This window comes from Nipponia nippon, unplaced genomic scaffold (assembly GCF_047370975.1).
Source record: "Nipponia nippon isolate SJK-2023a ecotype South Korea unplaced genomic scaffold, ASM4737097v1 scaffold_15, whole genome shotgun sequence".
Lineage (NCBI taxonomy): Eukaryota > Metazoa > Chordata > Aves > Pelecaniformes > Threskiornithidae > Nipponia > Nipponia nippon.
Genome location: NW_028262331.1, coordinates 11496733 through 11514542, shown reverse-complemented (window position 1 = coordinate 11514542; position 17810 = coordinate 11496733). Strand labels below are relative to the sequence as shown.

The following is a 17810-nucleotide window of genomic DNA, read 5'->3' as shown; positions in this document are numbered from 1 at the left end:
TCAGATATTCAAATGATGCCTATTTGAATCAATATAATTCAGTGGGATGTAGCAATAAATAGTCCTTCTGGCTCCTCTGGGTCAGCAGTTAGAACTTGAGCAAGGCACTAGCTTAATGGCTGATACGGGCAGTAGCCTTAACTAACTTGATGGATAATTTTCAAAATTAACCTTTTTGGTTTTAATTGAAGTTTTTAAAGGGCAGGTTCGTACTCTACCTGGTATTAAAGTAGCTCATAAAGACTCACCACATTTCTCTACTTTTTATCTATTCTTTCATTCATCGAGGCAGGGGGGAAATCACCAAACACAGGGGGAACTGGAGCAGCCCAGGCAGCTGCAGTCTGTGAAGGGAGAACCAGGCGTGCTGCCTTCACACCGGCAGGGCTGGGGAAGAGGCAAAGCCAAAGGGCTCGTGGGCACTCGACACGTTCAGCGAGCCAGGTTTACTTCATGGAACCCACCGAAACCACCTGTGCTGCCAGAGCACGTGCAGCGTGGAAGTACAAATCACAGGGCATCCGGAGCAAGTGAATGTAACGTGCCCTATTTTATCGTATTGCTTTCTCTCCTCCCCGGCCCCCTCAAATCTCCCGGCATGGAAGAGCAAGCCTGCCCAGGCAGCACCCTGCCTGCGTCCCTCCTGGGTACATCGTCAGCTTCTACTAAGCAGCTGAGACCAGGGTGTCTGCTGCTTGCAAAAGAGTGAAAAGGTAATACTTTGTGAATGTTAAATACTGGTTTTATGCGGTACAGGTAGAAAAGCGGTAGCTTGGAGGGTTCATGTGATTCTTTTCTACAACTGTCTATGAAAAGCATATTAAAGTGGGCAGCAACCAATGTCAGCAAAAGACGTGTTTGCTGAGGGTGAAGGTGCGTCTTCCCCCCGCAGAGAGCCAGCGGTGTCTGTGTCCAGCCCCTGGGGACAGGGCCCCTCCTCAAAGCTTTCCCCTCCCCTGCGCCAGGCTTGGTCACTGGTGCGCAGGATGGAGTAGCTGCAACCTCGTGTTTCGTGCTAGTCCAGGGGCTGTCGTTAGGCTCTGAGCACCCAGGCTACGTGCTCGGGGCAAGTCATGAAAGGCAGTGGCATTCTGTGGGAGACATCTGTGCTTTGCAGCCTCTCTTCTCTGCTACCAAAACCTGCTAGCAACGGGGTGTTATGAAGCGCCTGTGGAGCACTCTTGGAAGCTCCAGCGTGCTGCTTCAGGTAGCTCCAGCAGTTACAGTTTGCCTGACTGGCGCTGTGTGACTCATCTCCCATACACCATTACTGTCACCTTCTTGTTCCCATTTCTAACAATTCACTCAGTAGGAGTCATGAGGTGGCACCCATTTTGTGGGATTTTTGCAGAAGGTGCCCCTTTGTTTGGGTAAATTTATTCAGCAAACTAAAGAGCAGTTTAGTAATGTGGTGTCTAGTCATCCAGATCCCGTTCCTTTTTTTATTATCAGTGAAACATCTTCAAGAACAACTAGTTCTTCTAAAAGACAATGGATCAAAGATTGCAAATGATAAGTTGATGCTGTAGCCTTGAGAGCATGGTCAGTCACCTAGCTCGAATCCTGATGCTTTCTGTGTTGGGCTCCTCAAGGGGCCACTCGGCCTTCAGAGGTGACTGCAGAGCTCGGGCTCCAGCTCTGGCTGGGCACCCAGCTTTGTGCACCTCCCTGGAGCGCGTCGCGGGCCCGGCGAGGGGCTGCCGTCCCAAACTCGCCTGGGATGATGCAGCTCTCTGTGGTGGGTCATAAAGCTATAAAGCCATGCAGAAAATGTGAACATCTACAGATTCCTGTTTTTCTTCTTTGCATGGTCTGGATAATTGTTTCTTAAAAGCTTTCCTACTGAACAAACGAAAGCAGTCCATGCGTGTATTTATCAGCAGCAGTTAGGGCAGCAGAATCAGCCTCACAGTGAAGTGACCTCAGATTTCTGTCAAACCTGAATGAATGGCTTTCCATTTGCATTGGAAAACGTACAGTTTTGTAGGCTGTGCTCTGGCCGCTGATGGACTGCACCCGTGCAGCGATGTGAATTCCCCTTGCGTTCCCCTTGGCCTGTGGCAAATTTCCAGCAAACTTGCCAAACACCAGGAGTTTGTCTCCAATCCAGGAGTTCTCGTTTCATTGTGGTGGTGGTTTGGCACTCAGTAAGGGAAGAAAGGTTGTACAGCCCACGTCTGGTCCCCTTAAGTACAGTGTGTTTCCAGAGATGGTCACAGAGGGCAGGTCAGAAGCAGCAAATGTGTTTGCAATAGCAGAATTTAGTATATGCTAGAAAGCTGTGGCAGCAAGGAGGCACTTCTAGACTTAAGGTATTCTGTGGTTTTGGATAGTTAATTTAATAAAACCTGCTTTTAAAGTGTTCCCTGTTCTGAGAAAGAAAATCAATTAAACAGTGTTCATCTCTACCTGCTGGAAGAGAAAATAATTTAAATTAGGGAAGCATATTTCACTGTCTGGGCTTCCATTCAATCAATAAAAATACATTTTAGGAAGAAGTTACAGCTCACGACCAGGGACATCAGGATCATACTTTGGCCTGTCCATACGCTTAAGAACTGGTTTGAAAGTGGTGACGAGCCAGGAGGAAGGCGTTTCTGCAGGCAGACTTTGTGATGCTTGCCAGTCTCTGCCCGGGATGGTCCTAGGAGGAGGTGCAGTTTATGTGCGTGCCAGAAAATGGGGCAGGGGTACATCCCTTACCTTTGTGTTCAGCAGCGTGCTTCATCGCTTTAAGTCCTGCTGTTTGCATGGGCTCCGGGTCGCTGATGAACCTGTGAAACCACCTTCTTCTCAACTGCCTGAGCTCCGAGTTGCGGGACACAAGCCACCGCGGGCTGTGCCGCTGGTCCAGGGCCGGCTCCTGCAGCGCGTCCATGCCCACCAGCAGCCTGGGACCAGGGCGGGGGTTTTGCAGCATCCTAGGGTCTATGATCCCAACCCCAGCCATCCCGTCTGGCCCCGGCAGGGCCTGATTAGTGGAGGTCCCACGTGAACCTTGCTGGATAACCAAGCGGGTCCGCTGCAGCAGCAGGAGGCTGCCAGCCATCAGGTAAGCTGCTGTGAGGAAGAAGAGCAGAAACTGGGTCCGACGGAGAAACTTCTGTAGGCTGAAGAAAGCTTTGGCCATGCCCTTACTGGAACAGGGCCCTTCACGCCTCCCGACGGGCCCCTGAATCTCCACCTGGCCAGGCGCTGGTTCCTCCCATAAGTTCAGCCCATCACTTCGGTGCCTTCTCCTGATGAAAAGCCTTCTCCCCAGTCGGCCGTGGCAGAGAGAGCAGCCTGGCGCGGCACAGCCACCGGCCTCAGGCGTCCGGCTGGCCGAGGGGCTTCGTGTGCACCCGGGGTGACGCCATCGTCGTGCTCTGCTGAGCTGCCTAACGGCCGATGCTAAAACCTGAAATACCAAGGTGGGAAGGTTGGTCCACATCCAAAAAGAAAATACCCATCATCAGGGTGACTTTCCCCCGCCCACCCCTTTTTTTTTTTTTCAGCCGAGCATTTCTCCATCTGTTGTTTATAATTACGTACTTTAAAAACTATAATCCAACGAGAATGATTGATTAAGCAGAAGCTACTTTCAGATCTTCAGCCTTACATCTTTTCTTTTTTTTTTTTTTTTTGCTTTTAACCTGGAATGCACAAGAAATACCTTTATGATGAGGTTATTTCTCTTGGGATCTTTGGAAAAAAAGTTCTTTATTTTCTTTTGTCAATAGCTAACATCTCTATTCTTTGTCACTGGCTGGAACAGGCAGCCACAGTATAGGCATCTTTTTAGGAAGGTATTATCAAATTCCTTCCTTTCAGCAAAACAGTAGCTAAGCTACAAGTGCAGATCAGAAGGAAACAGCAGTGTGGGTGTGTGGGGAAAAAAAGAAGTTGCATCAGCTCACAAAAGATAATAATTATTAATCTCTTTGCAGCACAATAAAGTCAGGCTTTATGCTGGAAGGATCTCTGGGGGTTCTGTACATGCCGAGCTGCGTGAGTTGCTGTGCATGTCTCTTTAAAAGAAACCAGAGATCTTGCTATTTTTTAAGTAGATTTCTATTGCCAAATATTGACGTGTGGATGCATGGACAAAAACTAGTGAATGTTTGAAAAAAACTCATTTCAAGTTTCACCAGATATCTCTTGACTGCTTCTGAGCTTTGCAGGCTTTAGTTGTGCTGATGTATAGCATGATGGGATTGTCTGGGCAAGAAAAGCTCCTTTGTGCTCTAGGGAACCTTTAACCTCCCGTAGCAAATAAAAGCTGGCATCTCCCCATAAGTTCCTGTTTTCCCAGTCAATCACTTCTCTGTGGAGCCAGGCGAGTGTTGAGAAAAGATGCAGTGTTTTCCAGAAAAGAAAATATTATGGCTTTTGCTTAACTTGCATTTGGGGCACACTCTTGAAATCCACAGTCATGGCAAAGAAACATCAGTTCACTGTATTTCTTGTTTCTGTGTTTGATTTATAGTTTTGTGAATATTCACTTATGCCTCTTTCTTAAATAGATGCTACCAATCAAGTCTCCACCCATTTCCTTTTTCATTTAGTTCTGCAACTTCTTTCTACCCTAAGCAGCAATCAAAAACAAAACCCAAAAACTTCTAGGCCAAAAATATATTAAAGCTCAGAGGAATCTTTAGAATCATAGAATCGTTAAGGTTGGGAAAGACCCTTAAGATAATCAAGTCCAACCATTAACCTATCACTGCCAAGTCCGCCACTAAACCATGTTCTTGACCACCACGTCTAGCTGTCTTTTAAATACCTCCAGGGATGGGGACTCAACCCCTGCCCTGGGCAGCCTGGGCCAGGGCCTGAACAATGCCTTTCGTCAACTGAGACTGAATTCCTTTTGTGTGACCTTTCAGCCTCAACTGCTAAACGGGGTTGGCACAAGGCAGGAGTCCCTGTCTTCTAATCTTACAAGTCGAGTGGTCTTGAGGACCTGATTTAGATGGGTTTTTAAGATTTTTTTGTTAAAGTTCATGTATTCTGGTCTGAATTGTATAAGGCTGAATAATATCAAAAAATATTCTGTGTGTTTACCTCTATACTTTCTCCAGGAGCTCAGTCTGGCAAGGACTTACTACTCCCTTTCCACCAGTACCTGTGGATCTGTTAGCAGCCAGTGAACTCGAGAGAGCGAGCAGGTGCAAAGGGCTACGAGGCTGTAACGTGCTGTAGTAAATTAAGAACACTCTCTCCACTGTAAAAGTTACCACAACTCCCTTCTGATCAGCTCCAAAGCCAAAGGAAATGCATTGATTTACACCAGCTGAAGAGCTGACCCTTAAAGTTAAATTATTGAAAATCTCTGATCAATGTTGTGAGTGCTCAAGAATTACAGTAAAAGGGTCAGAAGGACCCAGAGAGATGAACAGGAAATTAGCCATAATTAGATACTGCAGATTGTTACCGTGCTAATTTATCTGAAGAAATACTCTCCATCAGCATAGGTATGATTTGATTCACTAGTTGTTCCTAATATGGGGCTACTGGAAACTCGAGCTATTCACAAAAGAGGCTGTCTAATCTAAAAGAAAGATGCGTGCATATATTAGCCATGCGAGATTCTGACTGGGAAATTACCATGCTCCTTACGGCACAGAGGATTTTGAGGTAAGGCTTGGCCAGCGGAGGAGGCAGCCGCACGCCATGGTGGCTGGTGGCTGAGCAGACAGCGCACTGTTCGAGTTGTCATCTCTAATGCAAAGGGATGGCCCTTCTTAATAAAATGGTGCTGCAAAGCCTCATCGGTGAGATGGTAATGGCTGCAATCACATATGTATTCAAAAGGTTTAAGATTTTTTTTCTCCCTAGCAGCAAGATGAGGCTAGATAAATTTATCAGACTTGCAATTGTTCTTGCCCAACTGTAATTCAGGGTTGCATAGCTCTTTTGGTTTACTCACAAAGTGATCAAGTTACAATATCAAGAAATGGTTTGAGCCAAAGTTCTCAAGTGTGTCCAAGTCATTTGCATTGGAAAGGCAGTGCTGGCAGCCGGGAACCTTTAGGCGTTGCTGATGAGCGATGCGGAGAGTGGCACCTTGGCCGGAGAAGGACCACTGAAGCCAGGTAGCGGAGGTTGGGCGTGTTATGCTTGAAACTGCATCAGTGGCCCAAGTTAGTCCTTTTTAATGCCACTGTGCTTGAATCTTTCAGTGGATTTCAGCTGATTTTCTCCATGTTTGCAGTGATGTAGAGTGGGGCAGCTGGAAGCTGCATCATCCCCACGACGAGAAGATCTGCCGCTTGCTTGGGCAGCAGGCAGTGATGCCTCCTTGTGCCAGGGGAGACGGGTCCGGCCACCGCCCGCCCAGGCAACGCCTGTGCGGGGTGCGATAGCTGCCTCCCACGTTAGCAGGGTGAAAAGCCTACTTTGCATCAGCAGAACTAGGGTAGCTGCCCAAGACATCAGACCTAATTTAAGTATGCAGCAAGCTCTGCATTCAAACACCAAGAAACGTTTGGCACTGCTCCTGTTGCTCTGCCTAGTTTGTTTGTTTGTTTGTTTATTTATTTACTAAGGAGAAGCTGCTTCTGGGTCTCAAAAGGCTAACTTTGCCTTTGCCCAGTGGTTGAAAAAGTTTAAATTGTACAAGCCAATTTTACTGCAGTCAATATGACATATATAAATTACCTCCAGATGCATTCGCCCTCAGTATAGTTGCCATGACAGTACATTGTAGTAAAAACCAACCAAATAAATAAGCAGACTCTCCGCCCACAGCAACTGCTGCAAATGTGCAACTCAAAAATTAAATGTTGCTTTTTAGTGGGGAAGTAGCAGAGAGTGCTGCTGACATAAAAAAAAAGTCATTTGATTTTTCCATAAACTGCATAATGCAATATCATCAAAGTATGCCTGAAAGAATTGAAGTGCATCACTTTTGATGATGATATTAAAAAGGAAAGAGTAAGGAGGATATGAACTGGTATCTGGTAATAGAAAATGTATCATTTGTCTTTTTCATACATGTTTCACTTAAAATGAACAAAGTGAAATGGAAGAAAAGTAGTCTTTTGTTCCTATTTATCGGTTCTCACAACCAAAGGGGTTTTAGGACCATATTAATTGAGAGTTGAGTTAGTCAGTAAAATCATAAAATGATAATTGAAAGGACTTTGAGATGGGCAATGAGAACTGTTAAACAGCAGAGAAGCCCTCCAGGTGAAGAGAACAATGAAAGGGTTAACGCTGCAACAAGAAAAAGGGAAATAACTGGCACTGGCAAGGATCAGCTTTGGAGATGGTGAGGGGTAGCACAGAAGATCCGCTGGGTGCTGTGCCTCCAGCAAGGAAAGGGTCCCTTGCACCACCAAGAAGGTGGCGCGTCTGGTGGCTGTGGTTTTCTAAAATGGATAATTATCTGGTTATTGAGGGCAAGAATTTGATGGGGTTCAGAAGAGCATTAAGTGATCTTATTTTATAAACCATGAATTTATTCTCTTTATTAGTGACAGGTGAATTTTTAACTATTCAGAAGTCAGACAAGCGTTTGGTTGTTTGAACAGCATTTTTAGCTGTTTGTGCCTGAGATTTTTTTGTCTGGAAATGTCATTAGTAAAAATAGTTTGAGGGTTTTTTTTTTCTGTAAGACCTCTATATATACCAGAGGACTGAATGCAGAGCTGAAAAATGCATCTTCCCTGAAATCCCAGAATCTCAAAACATGAATCTGTTCCGATCTGTTTCCCAAAATGGGCAATGCTGCAATTCTTCTTACTCTTTCTGGGAAAGCCAACATCTTAAAAGAAAGATTCCTCTAAATCTGGCATGACTTGATCACCAGTGGATTTGCTGTCTGGTAGCCAAGTTTTCGGACCCCTGTCCCAGTGCTGGACAATCCTCCTGAGCGCTCCTGCAGGTGGGTTACTTGTTTATTCAGGTGCCATCCGGCTTCAGAGTGCGTGGTGCTGGGTGCCAGCTGTAGGAGATGCTCTCCCAAAGGTTTTGCACGAATCTGCAGTGCTCGGACAAGGCATGGTCCTACCAGCACCCACAGAAAAGCTGCTTTGCTTTTCTGCAACTTTCCTGCAAGTCACATTGCTCAGAGCCTGCTCCTGTGGCATCTTGCCATTGCCCAGAAGAGCGGGGTGGCAGAGGTGGCAGTCCTCAAGGGGACTTTAGTGGCATCCTCCGAAATGAGCTCTGGCAGCCACATAGCACCCGGCTCCTCTGAATGTGTCCGTCAGCAGGCAGCCGGCCGTTTTGTGGGGATGCGAGCCCCCTGGTTGAACTCACTGCAGACGCTAGCAACAGCCACTGTGTCTGGTCAAGGATATTGTATCTGTCCAGAGCTCTATCAATATTTCATAAAAATGATGTGGTTAACAGGTAGGGGAACACCTGCACCACTGACATGACTGTAGAGAGCTCTTTTCGGAAGGAGGCAGGGAAGGGAGTTGTCCGCGTGTGCTACACTTTTCACACCCATCTGGAAACGTGCCCCTCCCTTGGTGTCTTTGCAATGCTGCGAGGTTATGCACCATGTTGAGAAATGCCAGAGCACAGATTGTGAACTCAGCACGTTCCAACGGGACTAAGCACGGGACCCGAGGCGTTTCCAATTTAAAGCCCTGGTTTTCTTTTAATCCTTATTTTTCTTTCATTAGACATATAATACCAGATTTATAACTGCCATTAAAAAGTTGCTATAAGGAAAAGCAGGACAGTACCCTGCTTCCACAATGATCTCGCAAAGCGTGACAAAAGATGTCACGCTAGGCAGCTGCTTTAATATATTTGTAAAGAGAAACAGAACAAAAATTGTGAAGTTCTTGGCAATTCTACTCTCCTAGCTAAAGGAGTAGTTACAGAATTTTTAAGGGAAGACTGAATACTTTCAGTGATGATGTGAAAGCCGGTAAAGGCTGAAGATGCTAAAGAACAGCCCCAGGCTTGGAGGTGAAGAGTTGCTCAGTTCAGGGCTGTCCCTTAATAGATTGCTCAATGCAGAAACTTAGGTCAGTTCTGCATTGACGGCTGCAGCTCATCAATAGTTGATCTTGTCTAAAGACCAGCAGGATTTTGCAAATTCAGAGCTCTTGGCAAGGAAGCAAGACTATGTTTTCTATTGTAAACTGAAGGGGATTGGACTCATGAATGCTATTTTTAGAAAAATCCATCCCTCTTCCACGTTTCTCCTCTCTTTTGTCAGCTTTATTTGAGGACAAATGTAGTCAGTTAGGACCTAGCTGAAGGATTCTGGCTCACAGCCTTTCTTTTAGATACACATTGCCATTTTTTTGAGGCTCTTTGGAAGGTCAAGGCCAACATCATACTGCGTGAATGCACGTAGGAAGAAAAACTCTCGAGAAGCCACAAATTTAATGTTGGGATCCTGTCAAGTATTTGCAGTTCCCTTTATTCCGACAGCTAAAAGCACCCTGAGATCTCCCAATGTCGGTCCTGAGGCGGCCAACAGCAAGTGCTTCTTGCAGCTGTACTTTCATACGTGGCCAGAGCCATCTCTTTTGAGTTTTGAGAAAGGGGTTAAAAAGATGACAAAGCTGAGCTGTCCGAGCTCTCCCCTCATGCCTTGAGTGGAATCAACAGAGAAATTCCACATTATCCCCGTTTCCAAATCATGGGATAAGAGAGAAGAATGAAACCGTGGATCACATTTGTGTGGAAAGCAGCACATGCTAAAAGTAAAGCTTAGAAGAAACATCCTGGTACTCCACTGTCTTAAGCCGAAACCCACTCAGATCAAGATATAGGTTGATGCTGATGGATTGTGGCTCAGGTCCATTGTTACTTTTTCTAGCTCCTTAAGAAAGTGTCACGTGGAATCGTCTCACTAACTTAACAATGTAATTTAGGAATTTATGCAAAGGAAAGAAAAAGAGGCGATTTCATAATTCCATCACATTTCCTAGGATATTCTTTCACCAAAAAGTAAGGAAATTTTCAATGAAGAGTTACTGTAATATTCATTTCCTTCACCAACTTAAACATGTACTTTTCTGTGAGATAAGGTCTATGGGATATAACCTGATCGTTGACCTTTCTGGCAGTTACAATGCAATGCTCAAACAAGACCCATCTGGAATCCAGCAACCTGGCCTTCCCAGAGCACGTGGCTTCAGACGGAGAGGCAGAAACACCCTCCAACTCTGGCCCTGGGCAGGCATTCCCCCCGCGCTCTTCCGATAACCCTGCAGATGAGGCTTTTATCACAGGTCCTGGAGCAACCGCAGCCACCGTCCCAGCAGCACGAGCTGTCCTGCATGGGCAGGCCCAGGAGACAGCACCGGCGCAGCTCACGCCGCAACATGCCATGCGGCTCTAGCAGCCGCTGCAGCTCACGCCCGTTCTGTTGCTTTCCAGTTTTCTCATCCCTGCCCTTCCTGCAAGGCAAGCGGAAAACTCAAGTTGCTTTTCTTCTTTCTTCCAAGGCAGGATGTCTAGCTCAGGCACGCAAGGCTGAGGATGAGTTAGTGCCCGTGCTTTGCTCGTGCCCATCCTGCATTGCCCTCCGTGTGAAACACACCACATCATTCAAGTTCTGCTGCTGCAGAACTGGCTGAGGGTTTGTATTTGAATATAATAAAAGGGTTTCTTCCCCATCTCTTCCCAAGTCACCTCCAATTGTTTGATTTAGAGAGTAATTTGGCTTGTAAATATTTCTAGAAACTAACTCTTCCACCCCCTTCCCATCAAAGTGAAGCTTGTCGTCTAGGGATTTTCAGTAATGAGGTGCCCAATGAGACATAAGTGAAGGGACCTTCAGCCTGTTCAACCATTGAACCTCCCATGTGTCACGCCAGCTTCCCTACCAAAAGATCTGGCCTTACTATCTGGGCTCTCAGAAGCAATAAGCACTTCAACTCACAAAGTTCTACTTGCTAGAGGATGGATCTGTGCTGACACTACGCACCTGCCCCCTTGTGTGTAACTCTTTCCTGACACGATGCTGCTTTGGGTGTTACTTTAAGCACAACATAAGGTCTGTCAACAAACTAGAAATGAGGCAGGGGCAGCACAATTTCTGCACACGCTGGAGTGGCAAATGATGCAGCCCGAGAGGGCTTTCTAGCAAGTTTACCATTTCCTCCCTTCCCTGTCCTCCCTTCCCACACTGTGCTAGGTGCACTTGCTACAAGAGGTAATCAGATTGCAAAGTTATCTTTGATGCTGGTATCATGTTAAAACTCTTAAATAATGATGAGCTGTGATAAATAAAGCAGAAAAAAATCTTTATGCAGAGATAGCAGGAAGATGGAGGAAAACTACGTAGTCCATAAACTAGTTAAATCAAGTTGAAAATACACAAGTTAAAATATATATGACATCCACTGCATACAATATGGGAGGTGTTTTACAGTTGGCAGATAATTCAGCTTTGGAAGTGAAAGGCGATGTCACAGAACAGAGCTGCAGCCTAAGGCTGGAGAGCCAGTGCTAACTTGTGCAAATTTGGTCGCAGCAGCTCTTTCACTAGATATTCCACTTTTTTGAGACTGATTTTCTAGCATAGGTGGGTGTAAATCTAGGCAATAATTTTGTTGGTGAATGCAACAGCCTATGGTGAAGGATGCAGGAGAGCCTGCAGGAGGCAGCTGGTCCAGGAAGGCTTGTTGTGAGACAGAGTGCTGACTTGGAAAGTGTTCCAGTGACAGCTTGTAACAGAAAGCACACCATGGCGATATGGCATTTTTTTCCATTAATCCAATACTTTTTACCTCGCTCAGTGATAAAGTAATAATCAGGAGGACTGCTTCGGTGCCAGTATGGAAAAGATGCAGACATATACATACCCACATTTCAGATGCATTCATACGCACACATACATCTGCATGTGTGTATGCATTCTGTACACACAGGGATGTGTACTGAAAAGATAACACACAATCTGCTGTCACCATTCACCGATACACTGAGACCTATCAGCAAACAGTATTCTTGAACCTAGAAAGTATTTTGGTCAATAATAAACCATTCATGCATAATGTACATCCCTTTGATATTAAGAACTCAAGCACCCAGCAAATGATGCTTTATCTGCAATTTCCAAAACCCCAATATGGTTCTGTGGCTACAGGCTGAAGTTTTGCAAGAGATTGTTGTAAAAAATGTACTATGTATTGATTTTTGCCTCAGCCCACAGTAGCTAGAGATGAGATCTTTTCCTGTGTGCAAGGAAATCTACTGGAATTAAAATAAGATGCAGATCTGTAACTAAATCACAGGTATTTAAAAAGTGTCTTTCATAAACCCCTCAACATCCAAATTCCTGCAACATCCACCTACTAAAAATTGTTGGTCTATTTATTTAGCACAATGATGCTTCAGAAACTGTTTAGAGACGCTGAGCATTCGAGCCTGCCTCACCAGGCTATGTGACACAAACACACACTCGCATTATCTATGCCTACTTTTCGAGTAGAATGTTTCGTGGATGCTCAGAGAAGGGCATCTCGAGAGCAAACTGCAATCTTTATAAATAATGCAGCTAAGCCTCGTGGACTTAGATGCCATGGATAAATTTAATAAATCAAACAGCCATTCAGACTGCAATGAATGTTAATACCTCAGCCTCTGCAAAAAGTTGTCTGGTTATTACTTGTCTCAAGGCCAGCTGACAAACAGCTTGCAGGAGCAGATAACGCAACTGTATAAGAAAAAGAGAGAAAAACTCACCTTTCTTTTATGGTCGAGGAACTCCTGTTGTAGCCAGGCAAAGTCCTAGACAATCCAGTGAAATATTATAAAAAGCTGTAATGCATATCTGAAAAGCTGATAAATCCTGCTCCCTCTGCCCTTCCCCGCTAATCCTTCTCCTGCCTCCCGCTTCCAGCGCACAGAGCCGTAATCCTCCCGAGCACCCCTCCGCGCCCTGCCTGTGTCTGCGCGGTGCTCCGGTTGCTCCAGCTGTTTATAGCAGTAACTAACCCAGCCGCCACGCAGCCCCGCACATGCTCCCTGCTCACCGCTGCCCGTCGCGGTCCCTCGCTGGGGTCCCTGCGGCTCAGCGGGCCGGGGCGCTGGGGTCCTGCGCCGTGCAGGGGCTGGCGGGAGAGAAACGCTCCATGGCCTCCTGCGCCAACAGGCAGGATCGAAGCAGCCTCAACGCTGCGCTGCCAAAATCCTCAGCCACAGTCGGTACACTCGTGTTTCATAACGCTCCCCCTGTTCGGGGAAACAGAGCCTCTCCTTTACGTCTGCTTCACAGAAGAGCTCTGCAGCCTTCCGCAGCTACAGACGTTTCCAGACCTACCCATACACTCTATCTGCCTATATATTTGTCTAAATGCACAGATGGCTGCATAGGCAGATATCTAAGTGGCAGCAGCAGCAGCGTGAAGACCTAATGCGATCGGCTGAACGGATGCTCCTGTGTTTGTTTCTCAGTGCCTCTTCCCACTAGGGGCAGATCCCTCTGGAGACCCAGACCCCTTCCCAACAGGTCCAGAGGGTCCCGGGAAAGCGAGTCCCTGGCAGCCTCCCAGCACCGGCTCAGAAATTTCAGGCAGCAAATTATTATTCTGGGCACAGGTGGATAGAAGTAAATTATTTATAAATGTGAGAGCTGAAAGGCAGTTTGCTCGGTGTCCTTAGGACTGCCTGCCCTGCTCTGCTGTCTTCGCTGCACGTACGGACTCCTTTCTGCTACTGGTCCACATGGAGATTGATCAGTTTATAATTATTCTTAAAGCATCTGCATTTAAATGGGAGTAGGCTGCACACTTGTAACCGTGTGTGGTTTTGGAGCACCCCATAGTCTTTGCATATTTAAATCAAGCCTGTGGAGATTTGTCTCTTGGAGCCAAAATCGGATGCGGTTGTGGGGACCCTCATTTACTTCCCATGCTGAGGAGTGCGGGTCGGTCACATCAGACCGGGCACCTGCCTGGCTGTGAGAAAGCAGCGCTCAGGGGTTTTCTTGGATCTGAGAGGGAAGAGGGAATTCGGATGCCACATGGGGACTGATCCTGTGTCACTTCTGTATGCTGCGCAGTACTTAGTGCCGGGGGTTTCAGTGATGCTGTGTGCGTGGATCTCTCTCCATACAGCACACCCCGTGAGTGGGATCTGAACTGCCAACGCGATGCTAACGCTACTTAAATTACACTTGGCTTTCCCATCTCCACACAGTTTAGGAGAAGAAGGACGTGGCTCTTCCTTTCAGTTCTCTGCACACATGCTAGCTAATTTCAAACTACTCTAATTGGGAAGCAGACCTGGATTAGAAATGCACACAAAGACGGGAGCTATAGACTACAAAGACGGGAGCCATAGACTAATCTGTTGTCCACCACCTTGCAAAAAATAGCGCAGTGATGCTGGAAAGGTTCAATCTTTAGTTGGTGCCAGCATCAAGGGATGAATTTTGCCACCTTTGTGTTTGCATTGCCTTAGTTATATGTGTGTTTCTTGTCTTAGCCTTATGTAAGCAAACCATGCTGGGCCTGGCCACTGGAGTTTGTCAGTTTACTTTTTCTTTCTTTTTTTGAAGGCTGTTTTGCCTTAAAAGCAAACAAATGCAGGAACTTCTGTTTCTGGCTACAGAACATGGGAAATAATTTGCAGTCATGGCAGACCAAAAAGGACTTTGCATTTCTGCTCATTGCCTTTAAAGGGCCGGATCCTTGACTCCCTCAAAACCCTCTTTGCAAGCAGCTTTGGCCGGGCGGTGGTCGGGAAGCCTCGGCTGGGCGGGCGGCAGAACCCCCTCGCCTCGGCAGCGAGCCCGTGAAGGCACTGTGCAGCGGGAGCAGAGCCCAGGCTGCTCCCACCGGCACCCAGCACCTGGCACTTTGTGTCTGGCCCCTTCGCGTCTGGCATTTCCAGTCCTCTGTGCGTTTCCAAGGGGCGAGGGGAGCGGGCGAGGCAGGCACCGGCGCCGGGGCGGACGGCTGGGACATGGGGGTCTCCCTCCAGCTCTGCCCATCAGGTCCCAGCGACCACGTGTGAGCTGTGCACCTCCCAGCTCCGCGCACCTCGTCCTGCTCTTTGCGTCCCTCGCCACGTCCGGCTACGCGCTGCAGTGCTGTGAGCGTGTACTCTGGGTTTTGTGATAGAATTTAAAAATATAAAATCATAATGATAATTGCAAATCCATTTAGCCACAAGATATGCCTATCTTTGCCTATGAGAAAAAAATTGCAGTTGCTGGCAGAAGATCCTGATATGAACAAATTTGCAATAGTTGCAAATAGTTTTGAGATACAGAAATCCAGGAAGGATTTCAAGCTGTTATGGCATTCACATAAATCTGACAATCCTTCAGACCCGGTAAGATGTGAAAATGAACAGCTAAAATACTTTTGCTCTTAACAAATGTTTTCTGGGACCTAATGTATTGATAGGGCTGCAATTGTACGATGATTTTGTGTATTTTGATTAACGGAGAACCCTGAGACTTAGCAATGTAACATTCAAGTTTTAAAATACTGATGGCTGGAGATGTATTCTCACCCTGAGAAGTTGTGCGTCTGTGAGATTGCAACCCATCCAACCTTTATGTGTGTGTACAGCTTTAAGGCTGCAGAAGTCTGAAATTAATTTAATTTTACTGAAATTAAATTAATCTAATGCTTAATATAATGACATTTTTAAATGTTATGCTGGGTTGGGGCCTAAATCAATAGAATTACAGGAATCTGCCCAGGTGAAGCAGTGGCAGGAAATAAAGTTCAGCATTATCAGCGAGAAAAACGATGTTGAAAATGTACCAAACTCCCGATTTGCACTACAGCGTATCAGCAGCAGGCCACGTGCAGCCGTGGCGTTGCATTGTGCGGCGCTGTAGCCACGAAAGCGAACCTCCCCTCCCCCACACCTGCACCAGCGAAGGAGCCCTCTCCCTGATGTACCAGTATGAGCCGAGGGGGTGGCTGAACTCTGCCGGGAGTGACCTGGTGCTGGCGGGAGCCGAGGCTGCGCCGGAGCGCTTCCCCAAGCAGGCACGCCGGCGGCGCAGGCGGCGCGGGCCTCTGAAGGTGCGTGCAGGTGGGAATGGCCACTCGGGACCTTGGCTGGAAGAGTGAGCGCCAGCTCAGGTCTGCACACGTCTGGCATGCTTCTGAAGGCGTTGGCAAGACCTGCTTGGCATTACAAGTGTATCCCAGGGACGTGCTATCACTTTGACGTACGATCTGTTTTCACAGATTTGACATGAAAACAACCACTATCGTTTGGGGGTCTTGCAGCTGCTCTGCCTTGATTTCTGAATTCAGGCAAAGCCCAGACAAACTGCCAGGTTTTATAAAACATCAGCCCCGCTGCACTGAGCCCAGCCGTTTCCAGGATTTTGTGTACAAAATACCATGTGGGGATGGGATTTGGTGCAGCTGTGGGCAAGACCCCTACTGCCACAGGGTGACCCGACCGAGGGGGTTACGGGCTGCCAACAGCAGCATCGTGTCACTGTGTTCAGGGCTCAAACCAGCACCATTTTTGGGGCATCAGCAAGGAAAATAAAGGAAGGGTAGGGTCATATCCCAGGGGAGATGTCAACACTCCTCTCTCCTGAAATATTGCAGTGGAGTATTTCGGGGTGGGGGCAGGAGATACTCTGTGTCCCCTGCTGATGCTGCGTCACACTGTACGTGGCAACCGTGGGAGCGTGGCATCGGGGGGCACGGCTGCCCCGGCCCCTCGGAGCGGGCACGGGCAGCGGCAGCACCAGTGTGCACGGTGCTCTCCTCCGCTTGGGCAGACCGCCTTGCGTGGCTAGGCATCTAGAGTTTTTCTGTACACAAAGTCTCATTGATTTAATTTAACTTAGTTAAAGCATGCAAAAGACAGTTTTAAAGCTTGCTTTATTATTATTTCAGTTTAGTTTGTCTAGTGAGACTAGATAAGAAGTCGGTAAACCGTTTGGACAGGGTGATGTTAATAATCACGGGGAGCTATGAAATCTCAGTTCTGTGAAGAGGGGAATTATAATGTAGTTTCAGTAAACAAAACAAGGCATTCATAAATTGAAGTAAGGTTGTCCACATAAGGTTTGCAAAGGCTTAATTAAGCCAGCTGAATTAAATGGATGTATACTTTTACAAGGCCACCAGATTAGATGCCATAGTAAAGTGCTTTCCTGTCACCATACTCAGCACTTGTAAAACCTGCATCACACTGAACAGTTTCTTTTTTTTAAAAAAGAGGATGTACTAGTCTGTGATTAGATAATTAACAAAACTCTAGTAGTACCATCTGGCAACTGACATTAATTCTGCTCTCTTCTTACCCAAGGGTAACAAATAGGGATTAAATCCATGGTAGCTTTGGGGAGGCCATTTTAGCAAGTATGCTTTGCATCTTGTACAAAATATCTATATATCGAATCTGCGAGGTCTCCTCTACCTTTTGGTGTGCTGGTACTTCATTTTTTTGTACGTTGCAATTATCTTTCATTCCACAGTGGTCATGTCATCTCTGTTTTGTTACTAATATGCTATTACATGGAAAAAATAATAATCAATAGAGTGTTCCCGTTGAGAAAATAGGAGGCCAAATTCTGCTTTTCCTGCATCCTGATGTAAATCTGAAGTGATTCCCATAAAGGTAGTGGGAACCACTCCAGATCTGCCCCTCTGTAAATGAGAGCAGGACCCTGCCTGGTGAACCTGGGAACATGGAAGTAGATGGCAAAAAACATGACGCTGTTAAAAAAAAAATAATCAGAAGGTTAAATGTAATGAAAGCTTCTGTGAAAATGCCACATTTTTTTGGTAAATGGAAAGGCAGCTGAGATAATCGACCCCTATATGGAAACTGTGATGTGAAAACTAGAGGTGGTCGTAGGAATCTGAAGGTGTTTTGCAAGTGCTCATCAGCAGCACTTTGGTTTTTCTAATCCA

General features: G+C 46.5%; 1 protein-coding gene across 4 annotated transcripts in view; it reads right to left on the bottom strand.

Annotated features, from left to right (window-relative positions):
• Positions 1–13320, bottom strand: part of WSCD1 (WSC domain sialate O sulfotransferase 1) — a 34152-nt gene extending 20832 nt beyond the window's left edge. The window contains exons 1-3 of one of the 4 annotated variants that reach the window (XM_087752100.1): positions 12939–13320; positions 12649–12693; positions 2704–3400 (exon numbers count right to left, since the gene is read on the bottom strand). In XM_087752100.1, coding sequence (XP_087608226.1) covers positions 2704–3130 — 427 coding nt within the window. In that variant the 5' untranslated portion in view covers positions 3131–3400; positions 12649–12693; positions 12939–13320. Of the gene's footprint in view, positions 1–2703; positions 3401–10066; positions 10109–12648; positions 12839–12938 lie in introns of those variants that run through there. The other 3 variants (XM_087752101.1, XM_009469025.2, XM_087752102.1) reach the window with 3 other exon arrangements.
• Positions 13321–17810: the final 4490 nt, after the last annotated feature.